Source organism: Ovis aries, chromosome 18, assembly GCF_016772045.2.
Source record: "Ovis aries strain OAR_USU_Benz2616 breed Rambouillet chromosome 18, ARS-UI_Ramb_v3.0, whole genome shotgun sequence".
In the NCBI taxonomy this organism is placed as follows: domain Eukaryota; kingdom Metazoa; phylum Chordata; class Mammalia; order Artiodactyla; family Bovidae; genus Ovis; species Ovis aries.
In genome coordinates, this window is record NC_056071.1 from 46,925,452 (window position 1) to 46,941,140 (window position 15,689).

The following is a 15,689-nucleotide window of genomic DNA, read 5'->3' on the forward strand; positions in this document are numbered from 1 at the left end:
AATGATGATAAAACAGGTCAATATGAAATATGAAATAGTAGATAGGGATGCAACATAAGAATAATAGGTAATTTTGAAATTCAGAGAAGGGGCAGAGTTGGCTGGACCAATTAGGGATATCTTATATAAGAAGTAGGGTATGAGTTGTCCATTAAGAGAGACTGATGGATTTCTAGAAAGGTTTAGGGAAAAACAGAAAGAAAAGCTCAGAATATAGAAGGCGGATGTTGCAGTGAAAAGAAAGTCAGTTCAGATCTGGCTCCACTATTTATCAGGTGTGTGACCATCTCTTTGAGACTTAATTAAAGGCTCATTTGTTAGTCTAAGATGAGATTATTTACCTCATAGGCTGTTTTGAGAATTTCATAATAACAATGATAAAAGGTATGAAAGAGCTTATCATGATGCCTGGAATATAGTAGGTGCCAGGAAGAAAACTAATTATCTTTTCCTTCCCTTCTCTACTTTGCATCTTATATAGCTTTAATAAGCAGAGTCTTCGCCATAAGAGATTACAGAGGACCTGACTGTCGATACCTGAACTTCACTAAGGGAGAAGAGATATCAGTTTATGTTAAACTCTCAGGAAAAAGGGAAGACTTGTGGGCAGGAAGTGTAAGTATCTAATTTTATAAATCGAATACAGAATAAATGACCAGCTTAGATGAAGAAGCCTGCTTTTCATCTCTAAAAGAACTTTAAACATTTCAAAGTACTATCTATATCTATATATATATGTAAACCTTTATATATATATATAAAACCTTTGATGTATTTAAACAAACAAACATGGACATGTTCACTGTTGGTTCCAAAATTTCTATAAAAGTAGCTTTGGGAAAGCCAGTCTGATTGGGATGAAGGCTTAAGAGTGCCTTGAAGTTATTTTACATAGCATGCATAGTTTTTGAACTTAACTTTTATATTTGTTTGGAGAGACCTTAGAGGTACTGATGGCCGGGTGACTAGGTAAGCCCAGCCATCCCCTGATGCTACCAACGGCCAAGTTTAAGAGAGACTGGGAAGTTTTAGTTAATCAAATTAAAAGACATGTCTTGGGACTTCCCTGGCAGTCCAGTGGTTAGAGCTCCATGCTATCACCTTTCAGTGCCAAGAGTGCAGTTCCATTTCCTAACTGGGAAAACTGAGATCTCACTTGGCCAAAAAAATAAAAAAAGACATGTCTTTCTGAGCAAATAAAGGACTGAGTTACTATTGAAGAGGTCCTCTGAAAGATTAGTAGCCTAAGGAAATGAGATATATGAATTTTTCATGGAAAAAAAGAATAACTGAGATACTTTATTTGGCCCAAAATCCTATTACACTGAAATTCCTAGATGCCTGAATCATCTTTCTGAATATATAACACAGACAAATTAATGATTAATATTTTCAGTTGAAAAGAGATTGGTATCTTAGATTATATCATCATTATTATTTTAGAATGAAATCATACCATGACACATGATTTTATTCCCAAGCTGAGCAAGCATGACCAACCTGATACATACATCATTTCCATATAGCATATGCATAAGATCTCTTCCTTGTATAGCATCTACACGGGAAGCCTCTGATCTTTATTTGAAGAAGCAGATTCTGTGTGGGTCAATCCTGCTTCTTAGCATTAGAGGCTATATGACTGAACCTCAGACATCATTGACCAGAATTGTTTACCTGGAACTTGCAGCTCCCTAGACTGCTTACTGCTTATGGTTCTTTAAACACACTATTTCTCTGCCTTGAACGCACTGGAGGTATCTAAGGCAACTATAAGAAAAATTAAACAGTAGGTATCATAAGAAGAAAAGAAACCATTCTTTCTTGTCTACTATGTGTGAAAATGATAGTTCCGCACAAAGCAACATGTAATGTGTGGAGCCAGGGTGAAGTTTCAAGCACACTTAGTTTTGTGCTTTAGGTTTCTGGTCCAGGCAGATAGCCATTTAAGAAGTCTCACTGTGGGCTTCCCTGGTGTCTCAATGGTAAAGAATCCACCTGCCAGTGCAGGAGACATGGGTTTGATCTCTGATCTGGGAAGATCCCGCATGCTGCCAAGCAGCTGAGACTGTGGACCACAGTTATTGAACCCACACTCGAGAGCCTAGGAGCCACAACTACTGAGCCCATGTGCCCTAGAGCCCATGCTCTGCAACAAGAGAAGCCACTGCAATGAGAAGCCTGCTCGCGGCAACTAGAGAACAGGCCCTGCTTGTGGCAACTAGAGAAAAGCCTGCATAGCAACAAAGACACAGCACAGCCAAAAATAAGTAAATAAATAAAATTAAAAGAATCTACACGGTGTGATTAAGACTCTGGGCTTTACGTTGCCGAGGGCCTGGGTTCAATCCCTGGTCAAAGAACTAAGATCCTGCAAACCAGGTTTTGCGACCATAGAAAAGAAGCCACATTGTGGAGCTCACTTTGTCAGTTTTCAAATAGTTGCAGCAATTGAAGAGCTGGAAAAGTCAGAATTGAGGTGTAATAATGCTAAATCAAAGGGCCAAAAGAAATACACTCTTTAAACTTGGACAGGGGTAGGAAATGGGCTGAGAGTGGCCGTGTGAAGCCTTCACTCTTGGGGGACATCTTGAAGGCACTTAAACAAGATTGAGAGGATCTCTGTCACCAAGGTACAGAAGTTGAAAGTGAAAGTGAAAGTGAAGTCGCTCAGTCGTGTCCGACTCTTTGCAACCCCATGGACTGTAGCCTACCGGGCTCCTCTGTCCATGGGATTTTCCAGGCAATAGTACTGGAGTGGATTGCCATTTCATTCTCCAGGGTATCTTCCCAAACCAGAGATTGAACCCCGATCTCCCACATTGTAGACAGACATTTTACCATCTGAGCCACCAGAGGAGTTGAATGGAACCCAGTTCCCTCTGGAGGACTCATAGATCTTTACTATCTTGATGAATCCGTCTTGGCTCTTCAGAGTTTAAACATCTTATCTTATTCTGACATCCTGAAAATGCTGACTATGTCACAGCTCCATCTAGCTTGGCTACCGTCACCATTCCCTTGTTTTTTGATATTCCAGGTTTATTAGTATAAATCTGTGGTCCACTAGGCAAGAAAGGTCATTAAGAACAGAAAGAGGAAGAAAATGAATGGTTTTCCCTCTGAAATGTGAAAAAGTGCCATTTCATAGCTTGCCCCTTTGTTCCCTCAAATTAACCCTATTCTGTTGAGTAGCAAACGGAATATGATTTCATTGGACTTTCTTTTAGATAGTAAATGAAAACCAATTACTATTTGTGATTTGAAATACATGAAAGTCAAGGACATGGAACAAAATTAGGCTCAATAGCTATTGCTTTGATCACTCTTACTTGCTAATATTTATTCTTCATTTTGATAGAAAGGAAAGGACTTTGGATATTTTCCCAGAGATGCAGTCCAGATTGAAGAAGTATTCATATCTGAGGAAGTTCAAATACCAACAAAAGTGAGTAAACAGATTTTGGTTCTTAATTGAACTGATTTATTTTTTAAAGTAAATTTATATATTTTTTTCTCTAACAAAAGAAATAATTATAAATACCCAAGAATTCTCTTTTCCAATTACCAGTTTTCCTTTTCTTCTTTCTCCTCTTAATGAATGTATTCTTTATTTAATTTATTTTTAAATTAATTGATATTGGAGTATAGTTGCTCCGTGTGTGTGTGTTAGTCATTCATTCATGTCTGACTCTTTGTGACCCCTTTGGACAGTAGCCCACCAGGATCCTCTGTCCATGGTATTCTCAGGGCAAGAATATTGGAGGGGTTGCCATTCCCTTAATGGTTATTAGTTGAGTTTAAAATTTCTTGATTAACACAGTTTTCTGTGGTGTAAGTGCCCACTGGTTATACATCTTATATAGTGGATACATAAAATAGGCTTAAGAACTAACGCTAGGAATAGTTTGAGTATGTGAATAATATCAGGTTAAGACAGGGTTAATGACAAAGATTTTGCTTACAGATTAGCAGGCAGTAGAATACAGTGGTTTAGAGCATCAATTCTGGAGATGGGCTGGGTTCAAAGCCTGACTTAGCCACTTAGTTGTCATGTGGTATTTGTGCCTTTTTTTCTTATTTATAAAATGAGGATGATGATTATAAACTTACCTCATGAATGTATTGAGGAAAAAAGAGCATATGAAAGCACATAAAACAGCATTTACTAAGTGCTATGTAAATGTTATATATTATTACTAATGTTATTGTCCTCCTGAGACAGAGTTTATTTCCCATCATCCTCTCTAGGTCTCCAATCTGTAAACCTCTTTTGCTGTTGCTCTTTAACTGAGTTTGACAATGCTGGGCTTGATAGTGAGAAAGGGAATGAGAAAGTGACTCTTCAATACGTGAGTTTGACTAGCGCATTTGATTCAGATTCTGCGTTCGATCCCTGGATCAGCAAGATCCTCTGGAGAAGAGTATGGCCACCCACTCCAGAACTCTTGCCTGGAAAATCCCGTGGACAGAGGAGCCTGGCAGGCTACGGTCCATGGGATCACAAAGAGTTGGACACAACTGAAGCAACTTAGCGCACACACACAAGCAGGTTAAGCCAATTTACCTTAAATGAGGTCAGTGTGAAGTCAGTTCTGCCTGGTTAAGTAAACTGTCTATTATTTGGCTCTTTCCCACCACAAATTCTGGGATTAACTGTCTATTCACTGTGTAACTATCGGTCCTGCCAGTTCTGTCTCCAAAATACATCTATCTGTCTTCTCTTCATTTTTACTCTCCCTATAGCTCTGACTCAAGGCATAATTACCTCCTGAGTAGAACCTGCAGTAGATTTCTAACTGGTCTTTTGACCTTGACTTTTGCCCTCTCCCAATTCATTCCCTAAACACGAATCTTATAGTCATGAATCAAAATCCAAAAAATCAGATCTTGTCATAATCAAGCCTTGACTCCTTATCTGGCTCTGCATGATCTGTTCCTGCCCTCTGCTGACCCTGTCTTATGCCCTTCTTCTGGCCCCCACTATGGTCCTAGCCATGCTGGCCTATTGACTGCTCTTAGACCATGCCAAGCCCTTTCCCTGCCTAAAAACCCAAATAGGTCATTCCCTTTGTTTGAAATGCTTTCCCTAAATTCTTCATCTGGTTAGTTCCTCCTTATCCTTTTGTTATTGTTTAGTCGTTAAATTGTATCTGTTGTTGTTTAGTCGTTAAGCTGTAGGTCGCAGCTTAACCATCAGTGCCTCAGAGAGCTCTTTCATGATGGTTCTAAAGGAATTATTGCTTCTCAACCACAACTTCCTGTTTATTTCCTGCATAGCACTTATCACAATCTATTATTTATTGTTTCTATCATTTACTGTAGAATTTCAGTACTTGGCACAGAGCAGAGCACCTAGTAGGCATATAGGAGGCCCAAATTCTTAGGTCAAGTCCCCTGGGAAATAGATGGACTTGTGCATCCAAGAAGTGTACTGGGGGGTACTCTTGGGAATAGCACTTGTAAGGAAACATCAGAAAAAGCAGGACTGGACAGACAGAGAAGCTGAACTATGACGCAGTTGCAGCAATGATTTCAGGAGATTCTATAAGGAACTTAGAAGCTGGGATGGCCTTTCAGATTTGTTCTGAATAGAGGCAAAGGGTTGGGTCTTTTTATCCTTTCACAGCTGGCTCATCTAGGGTAGTATAACCTTGGGCTACATTAGGCTAGTATTTACTAGAGACAGTTGCTGTTTTAAGTATTTGATTCATTTAATCTTTCACAACAGCCCTATAAGGTATTATTTTTCTCATTTTACAAATGAAGAGACTGAGGCATAGAAAGGTCATCTAATTCACCCAAGGTCACAGAGCTAGTAAACAGTGGGATTAAGATTTCAATCCATAGTGTTTGGCTCCAACGTCTATTAATCACCTACAGTGTTGCAGTGCCAAAATTATACTGTAAAAATTGCAATTCTGAAGTTTATTTTTTGTAAAATTCTGAGTTTTATTCTTATTTTATAATGGTGATAACCAAAGAGCAGTGCATATCAGTGTCTCATACCTTCAGATTAAAAAAATAGCTTTTACCATTTTATACTTGAAAATTTGGTTGCTCTGTGAGATGAGCAAGGGGATCCCTGACTCCATTGGTGCCTTACAGTAACTCAATTAAAGAAGCCTAAGTGTTTTAGTGTAGCTTCTAACCAGGCCATCATGCTTTAGAGTCTGGTTTTTCTGAGCTGTGATCATGTGCTGTAAATTCCACTCTGAAACCACTGCACAGCTCCATGTGTCCATTCAGTGTACCCTCACAAGGAGCAAGATTTTGTGGCCATGTACGCCTTTTCGTTAGAGTTTCTTTCCAGAATATACTCAGTACTAGATTGCCTTTTCTTCTAAAGTTCTTCAACTGCTGCTGCTGCTGCTGCTGCTAAGTCGCTTCAGTTGTGTCCGACTCTGTGTGAGCCCAGAGACGGCAGCCCACCAGGCTCCCCCTGGGATTCTCCAGGCAAGAACACTGGAGTGGGTTGCCATTTCCTTCTCCAATGCATGAAAGTGAAAAGTGAAAGTGAGCAAATCCTAATGCAAGTGGATCTCACTGAGGTTTATATCACTAACCCCGAAAAGTCAGATATGATACAAGTGTTTATGATTAGGAGTTTTTGCTCAGCTATTGAGCTAGTTGTGTGGCCTTGGGAAAATGACACTCATTTGGAATGATTTTGGACAAACAGGGGGTTTCAGTATATTAATGTCAATCATATATATTTTTTTCCTTTCAGGAATCTGACTTTTTCTGTCTTCTTGGAATAAGCTACATATTTGAAAATGAAGCTAGTGAGTTAAACAGTGATAATAGTGAAAATATGTATCCATATGAAGAAGATAATGACCCCAAATCTAGTGTATATGAAAGTGATTTTCAGATAGAACCTGGCTTTTATTCAACTTCTGATAGTAGTTTGTTTGAAGACCAATTTCCAGCTTCAGAGGCTCCTGAAGATAGCAGAAGTACTAGTGAATCAGAAGATTGGGAAGCAGAAGCTGGAAGTATGGAACAGTATCTTATTCCAGAAGGGGATCATGCCCCACCATCTTCAGCTGTCCCTGAAGTGAAAGGATGGTTTGGATTTGGAAAGGACCAAGCTGAAGAAAAGACTTTTGAATCAGTTATTGAACCTCAAGAGGAAAGCTCATTTCGAAGTAGACAAATAGCAGTGGAAGATGGGAATGACCCAGAGAAATTAAACAGTGGTGAGCCCCAAACAGAACATAAGCAAGAACTTGAGTTAGAGTTTGATTCAGTGCCAAAGGAACAGTCTGAACTAGTATCTGAGTCAGAGCACATTCTCAATCCTCAAGACACTGGTTGGTTTGGTGGTGGATTTACAAGTTATTTGGGTTTTGGAGGTGAGGATACAGAACTTGAGTTATCATCCAAAGAAAGCAACCCACTGTTAGAAGATGTTCCTAGTTCCATATCCTCTGAGGAAGAAACCACTGTTCCGTGTACCGAAACATTAACAGAAAAAGAAGATGTAATCACTAATGACAGCTCAATTCTCAAGCCAAGTTGGTTTGATTTTGGTTTTGGTATGCTGGGCTTTGCATATGCTAATGAAGATAAAATTATATCAGATGATGGAAAAAATGAAGAAGGAGGTGAAAGAGAGAAACATAGACATCCTTCAACAAGTGAATTTGACCCTGATAAGGAACAAGAAATAAAACTAATAAAAATTACGGAAACTGAAAATCAAATAGGCAAGGAAATGGTCTTAGAGAAAACAGATGATTATGATACTGTACCATATTTTAAAAAGTTATTGTATAATTTTGACAACCGCTGGAGATTCCAGAACACTCCAAAGGAAACAGAATTGACATTTCCCAAACAGACTCTGGATGAAAGTAATGTAGGTGAAAATGATAAAACAGAAGAATTTTCAGCTGAAAAGTACCCCGCAGATAATATAGAAGATATGTTAAAAAGTGGTTACAGTCAGCCAGGTTAGTATAAAAATATCTATAATGTGATTTCTTTTTTAAACATAGGAAAAAGTGAAATTGCTAGTTGCTCAGCCGTGTCTGACTTTTTGAGGTGCCATGGACTGTAGCCTGCCAGGCTCTTCTATCCATGAATTCTCCAGGCCAGAATATTGGAGTGGGTAGCCATTCTCTTCTTCAGGGGATCTTCCCAACCTAGGAGTCGAACCCAGGTCTGCCACGTTATGGGCAGATTCTTTACAGTATGAGCCTATTTTTAAAAGTACAAATCACATGAAAAATCCAGGAATCCTTATTTTTCTAAATAAACAATAATTAGCAACAACCTTGTCAATCACCCTTTTATCAATATATCTGGTTTGCTCTGGAACTTGGTAGATCTTGAAGTGAAGTGAAAGTCAGTCAGTCATGTCCAACTCTTTGCAACCCCATGGACTGGGGCCTGCCAGGCTCCTCTGTTCATGGAATTCTCCAGGCAAGAATACTGGAGTGGGTTGCCATTCCATTCTCCAAGGGATCTTCCCAACTCAGGATTCAAACCCAGGTCTCCCACATTGCAGGTGGATTCTTTACTGTCTGAGCCACCAGGGAAGTGCTTAGTAGATCTTAATATCATAAAATCTCAAGGGACAAGGAATGATTGGATGTATATGGCTATTTCAGGGAGATCTCTAGGTATTTTACAATAAGTTTTAATCAAACTGCTATATGTAGACAGGTTTAAAAATATATGTAGTGCCAAGGCTTTTTCTTTTTCCTAAACAAAAGTGATTTCTGTTCCCTTTGTCCATCTCTACTTCCACCTCTCTCCCAAGGATAATAATTTCTTTTATTTTTTAGAGAATATTTCTTTTAGTATTTATCTATTTTCTAAATAAAATATTTATATTGTTCTTCTTTGATTAACCTATTTTAGATAATGTCCATTGACTTCCTGTTCTATTAGGTGATAATTTTTGCTAATTAGGTTATTATAAAAATACCTTTCATTAGTTTAAAATAGTCTCGGTTTCTAAATTATATTTTATTCTAGATCTATAGTTCGTCACCTCCCCACTAAGAAGATCTGTGATAACAAGCGTTTTCTTTAAGTGTACAAGATAATATGGAAACTCAAGCAAAAACAATGTAAAAAGTTTTCCACATTCTCCCTCAAGTCTCTCAATTCTGGGAGCTCAACAGAAGGCAACAGAAGAGAGCAGAGTAGCAGAGGAAACTTCTAGGTGTCCAGGCATCAGTGACTCCTATGATTAAAAACATGTGGATTATATTTTAAGTAGAGTTATGTAACATGACTTTCTCACATCTCCATTCTGATGTCTTTATGATGGATAGACTAGAAACTCAACAAATATTAGCCAATAATACAGAAACGTTGAACCTTAGAATGACAGAAAAACTTTCACAAGAAGAGATCAATAATGTTGCAAACTCAGAAAGAAACACATTTCACTGGAGCTAGTTGATTTTCTTGAATTTCCAGAAGAACTCTTAATATTCTACAAAATGTGAGTTCTCTACTTGATCAACATCCTCTAACCAGAATATAGACTTTAGATTCTAAGTGAAGTGAAAGTATTAGTAGACCCCATGGACTGTAGCCAGCTAGGCTCTTCTGTTCATGGAATTCTCCAGCCAAGAATACTAGAGTGGGTAGCCATTCCCTTCTCTAGGGGATCTTCCTGACCCAGGGATTGAACTTGGGTTTCCTGCATTGCAGGCAGATTCTTTACCATCTGAGCCATCTCTAACACTTTTCTAAATAAGAAAGATTTAGATATGATGATTTTCATGACTGAAAACATTAGAGACCTACATTTTCAAAGGCTAGAGGAAATTATTTTATTCTAAGCTTGTTAGATCCTAAAAAGATATTTGTGAAAAAGCGGATAAGAGTAACTGGAAAGAAGAGAGACTAAAACAAAGCAATATCAATACAGAAATATAGATGTTTCAAAATATAGATATATAAAAATATTTTAAAGCTTATTTATAGAAACTTCAGGGCATTCTGAATATCAGTTTAGTAGAATTTATTTCATGTAGTGATGCTGGGAGAATAACTTGGTAAATAGTCAAGCAGTGCATTTATGCAATTATAATTAGTTTTGAAGGATTTTTATAAAAGTGTTAAGAAATTCTTTTAAGGTTTAGAAAAAAGATGCCTTACTCTACAAATATTTCAAAACATTTCACTATTAACTAAATGAAAAACAAACTAGGGTCATGCAAAGTTTACTATTAAAAAAGAGAATACTAAAGGAAGGATTCAGTTAATATCACAGAGTCTATTTTTTTGGATATTGGAGAAATAGCTAAAATAGCCAATATTTTCGGATAATTTCACTACCCCTTTTAGGGAATAACAAGTGAAAACTGGACTTATTTGTAAAGAATGCATAAGAAAAATGAATTGCTGATCTTGAATAAGTATTTATGAAAAGCTGAGGCTTGAGATAACACATTTACAAAAAGCCAATATTGCTGATCTAAGAATTTACAAAATAAATTAATTAGATAAGTTATTTATATTATAATATTAATAGCTATTTTACAAAAGGATTCCAACTGAGCTTATTTAAATAATGAATTTTCCAAGTACAGTAAATATGAAAGAATATTTTATTTGAATTAAAACTTTATTAATTTATTGACAATTATAAGAAATAACTGTATCTAATGTAAAATTGAAGTATTTACAATATTTCAGATATACAGCAAAGTGATTCAGTTATATATATATAAATATATATACATATAAGGACATATATGAATATACAGATAAGAATATATATTTTCAGATTGTTTTCAATTATAGGTTATTATAAGATATTGAATATAGTTTCCTGTGCTATTATTAGGACCTTGTTTATTTTATATACAGTAGTATATAAATGTTAATCCCAAATTCTTAATTTATCTCTCCCTTTCTTTCCCTTTGGTAACTATGCTTGTTTTCTGTCTATGAGTCTATTTCTGTTTTGTAAATAAGTTCATTTGTATAATTTTTCTAGATTCCACATGTAAGTGATATCATATGATATTTGTCATTCACTATCTGACTTCACCTAGTATGATAATCCCTAGGTCTATCCAATGCGGCAAATAGCATTATTTCATTCTTTTTTATGGCCTATAGTCCATTGTATGTATTAAATACATACAATCTTCTTTTTCTGTTCATCTGTTGATAGACATTTAGATTACTTCCATGTCTTAGCTATTGTAAATAATGCATGCATGTTTTCAAATTATACTTTTCTCCCAGTATATGGCCAAGTGTGGGGTTGTTGGATCCTACGGAAGTTCTATTTTTAGTTTTTTAAGGGACCTCCATGCTGTTCTCCCTAGTGGCTGCACCAGTTTATGTTCCCACCAAAGTACAGAAGGCTTTCCTTTCCTCCACACCCTTTTCAGTATTCATTGTTTGTCGACTTTTTGATGATGGCCATTCTGGCTGGTGTGATACCTCACTGTAGGTTTGATTTACATTTCTCTAATAATTAGCGATGTGCTTCTTCTTAGCCATCTGGATGTCTTCTTTGAAGAAACATCTGTTTAGGTCTTCCACTCAGTTTTGATTGAGTTGTTTGCTTTTTTGAAATTGACCTGTATGAGCTGTTTGTATATTTTGGAAATCAATCCCTTGTCCATCGCATCATTTGCAAATATTTTCTCCCACTTCATAGGTTATCTTTTTGTTTTGTTTATGGTTTCTTTTCTGTGCAAAGATTTTTAGTTTAATTAGGTCCCATTTATTTTTGGTTTTGTTTTCTTTACTCTAGGAAACAGATTGCCCAAAATATTGCTGTGATTTATATCAAAAAGTGTTCTACCATTGTTTTCCTCCAGGAATTTTATAGTATCCAGTCTTATAGTTAGGTTTTTAAATTTTTTGTGTATGGTATTAGAGAATGTTCTAATTTCATTCTTTTACATGTTGCTGTCTAGTTTTCCCTGTACCACTTTTTGAAGAAACTATCTTTTCTATATTGTATATCCTTATCTCCTTTGTTGTAGATTAATTGACCATAAGTGTGTGGGCCTATTTCTGGGCTCTCTAGACTATTCCATTGATCCATGTGTCTATTTTTGTTTCAGTATCATACTGTTTTCAAGATTGTAGCTCTGTAGTATAGGCTGAAGTCAGGTAGTATGATTACTCAAGTTCTATTCTTCTTTTCCAAGATTCAGTATTCTTCAATTTCAAGATTGCTTTGGCTTCTAATGTAAATCCTAAGGCTTATGTTTAAGTAATGTAAAAATAATACCTCAGAAGTATAATTAAATATGAAAATAATATAGGAAGTTTTCATTTTTTTACATATACTTACTTCAAGTGCAGTATAAGAAAATATTTTAAAAAGAATCAATCTAGGAACACATAAATTTTGTGAAATTAATTGTTGAATAAGCCTTTTTTTCCTCTTATGCCATCAAACATCATTGTAGATCACTATTTGAGTCCTGTATTTACAATAGTCCAATTATATTCAAACTCCTGAATTGATTGTTCATTTTAAATTTTAAAGTCCACATGTGGCATTATTAAATTACAGGTATCTGTTTGCTCACTTGGGACTTTCATCTTTTAAACGATGGTGACTAAGTAAGTGACAGCATGAAAGTGATATGTTATGTTCATAACTCAAAGAGCGAAGTTAGATATTGAATAATTCAGTTAGGACTATTGTTTAACATTGTTTTTCAGGACTGCAATGATACTTTTCTATCCTTGTCTTAAAGAGTAACTGAGAAATAAATCCCACAATTTACTTGACTACTATACCTCAGGCTAGGATTAATTAGAACATTTATTTTAATCCTGTTTGATTAGTTCATTGAATCAAGTGATCAGTTTAAACTATATTTGAAAATTGAATTGATGGCTGTGTGACATGGCATGCACATAAATATATGGTGCAACATTACAAATGTGGACAATTATAACACATATATTTCTAATTAAATTTTTTTCTTAATTCTGGAGAAGGGTAGTCGTTTTTAAGGGCTTCCCAGATGGATAAGTGGTAAAGAATCTGCTTGCCAGTGCATGTCGGGTACTCCCTGGGTTCTGAAGATCCCCTGAAGAAGGAAATGGCAATCTGCTCCAGTAGTCTTGCCTGGAAAATCCCATGGACAGAGGAGCCTGGGGGCCTACATTCCATGGGATCACAAAAGTTGGACACAACTTAGTGACTAAACAACAATGACAACAATCCTTTTTAAAGTGAATTTTCTCGAGATGTGCATATATATATGTGTATATATATCTTCATATGGCAATGGCACCCGACTCCAGTACTCTTGCCTGGAAAATCCCATGGACAGAGGAGCCTGGTAGGCTGCAGTCCATGGGGTCGCTAAGAGTCGGACACGACTGAGCGACTTTACTTGCACTTTTCACTTTCATGTTGGAGAAGGAAATGGCAACCCACTCCAGTGTTCTTGCCTGGAGAATCCCAGGGACAGAGGAGCCTGGTGGGCTGCCGTCTCTGGGGTTGCACAGAATCAGACACGACTGAAGCGACTTAGCAGCAGTTAGCAGCACAGGGCCATGAGCTAAAGGATGCAGATGGTCTCCAGAAGGTAGAAAAAGGAAATGAATTCTCCTCTAGACCTCCAAAAGGAATAGAGCCCTGCCAAAGCCTTGGTTTTAGGATTTCTGATTTCCAGAAATATATTTGTGTTGTTTAAGCCATTAAGTGTGTGTTAATTTATATCTGCAGTAGGAACTAATACAGACGATAAGTCTGTTTCAATGAATTCTTTCCATAATGAAGTATCACAATGCCCACAAAGATTCAACGGATGACCTGCCTAGAAAAAAATAGGAAGCCTACAACAAAGTAAACATTATTAAAAACCCTAAACATTTCTCTCTATTTGCAGATATGGACTCTGAAATAGAGTTTCCTATGAGAATTCATGAAGAAGCTCATTTCAAAACTCTATCTTCTGAAAATAGTGATGAAAAGTTAAAAATATCACTAGACACTGAAAGGCCTACTCAGGCGGAAATGGACACATCTATGGAAAATACCCTGTCAAGCAGTCAGATCCTTTTAACTGATTACTCTCTATCTTCTCAAAATTACATTGCTATGAAAGGTAAGAAACAAGTTATTTATTCCCTAATACAGCAATTAAGGAAGAAATTAAACTCAAAATTTGTATCTTATCAAGTATTAACATTTTCATTGATAATTTGACAGAAGATGCTTCTTGGCCTCAGCTTCTGGAATATTTATTTCAAATTGATGTCTATGATTTCCTGAATTCTGCATTTTCACCAATTGTAATTCTGATAGAAAGGGTAAGTTGACCTTTTAGATATTTTCCAATACTTTTATGTGTGTGCTAAGTTGAGTCAGTTGTGTCTGACTCTTTGCGAGGCCATAAACTGCAACCTGCCAGGTCTACATCATGGGATGATGTAGGCAAGAATATTGGAGTAGGTTGCCATTTCCTTCTCCAGGGGATCTTCCTGACCAAGGGATCAAACCTGAATTTCTATGTCTCTTGCATTGGCAGGTGGGTTCTTTACCACTAGCACCACCCAATAATTTTACCTATTTTACTAAATATAGGAATAGCTGAAAATTATGTTTGAGTAAATCCTCCCTATGTAAATATTATTGATGCATAATATTTCTCTTTGCATAAAATCTTATATGAAGCTTTTCCCTTATATGAATATTTTGTTGCATGGATGTTCTTAAAGATATTTTTAAAAACCTTTCCTTAAGCTTTGTTAATCTTGAGCATTAGAGTTTTTTCCTTCTCCTTTTTCTAAATCAGAGGAAATCATACTAAGATTTAACTCAGAAATAATATTAACTGAAATTTAATCTTAAGGAAATTATTAATATTTGAATGACAGCTGTGACCTCAAAATGATGTAATGTGAGAATCTTGCAAAAACAACTAGTACTTCAAAATTTAACCAAGTCGTAACTAAAATTCTAAAATCTGTCTGCTTTTTCATTTATTGTAACTTCTATTAAATTCTATCTCATTTATTGTAAATGAAATATTACAAAAGGATCTAGCGGTAATATTTGGCACATAAGTGTTTGTTCCTTTTCTCATTTACTGCTGTTATAGAAATAATTGAGGAAGCACTTGTATCTTCTCATTTACATTTTAAGATGAAACTTAACAGTGGTTACCTTCAAGGAGTTCATTCTAGTTGGACACAGTAAAAAAAGCAATAATTGTACGTGCTGTAATGGCCACAGCATGCTACTGATACACAGGAGGAGCTGCCTGGTAGACTGACTGGAAATGGTAGGTAGAGAGAGTAGGGAGGAGGAGCCTGGGAAAATGTCCCAGAAGAGATCTTACTTGAGCTGATCTTGAAGAAAGAGAAGGAGTTAGCCAGGCAAGAATGGATGAACATTCTAGGTTGAGAGTGCATTTTTAAAAGTACAGAAGTGGGAGAAATTCTGGCATTTCTAAGTAATTCAGTCTGATTGAATTTACAAGCAATAAATTTATAAGCAATTTATAAATAATTCAGTCTGATTGAATATTGGGATTGAAGTTGAATACTGGGATTAAAGAGGAAGGTTAGCTTTGCATTTGTGATAGGAAGTTGAACTCTCTTTTCAATAACGGGGCACTATTTTTTAAATTTATTTTTAATTGGAGGATAATTGCTTTAAGTAAAGTGAAAAAGTTTCATGTCTGAAGTCTGTCAATCAACATTGTCAATATTAGTAAGAATTGACT

The 15,689-nt window shown here is 36.3% G+C and overlaps 1 protein-coding gene across 5 annotated transcripts in view; it reads left to right on the forward strand.

The window, feature by feature from the left end:
- Positions 1 to 15,689, forward strand: part of MIA2 (MIA SH3 domain ER export factor 2) — a 96,545-nt gene that overhangs the window by 1,559 nt on the left and 79,297 nt on the right. For all 5 annotated transcript variants that reach the window (XM_012098847.5, XM_012098850.5, XM_012098849.5 and 2 more), the window contains exons 2-6: positions 482 to 615; positions 3,362 to 3,448; positions 6,731 to 7,958; positions 13,848 to 14,066; positions 14,171 to 14,271. In XM_012098847.5, coding sequence (XP_011954237.2) covers positions 482 to 615; positions 3,362 to 3,448; positions 6,731 to 7,958; positions 13,848 to 14,066; positions 14,171 to 14,271 — 1,769 coding nt within the window. The remainder of the gene's footprint in view (positions 1 to 481; positions 616 to 3,361; positions 3,449 to 6,730; positions 7,959 to 13,847; positions 14,067 to 14,170; positions 14,272 to 15,689) is intronic.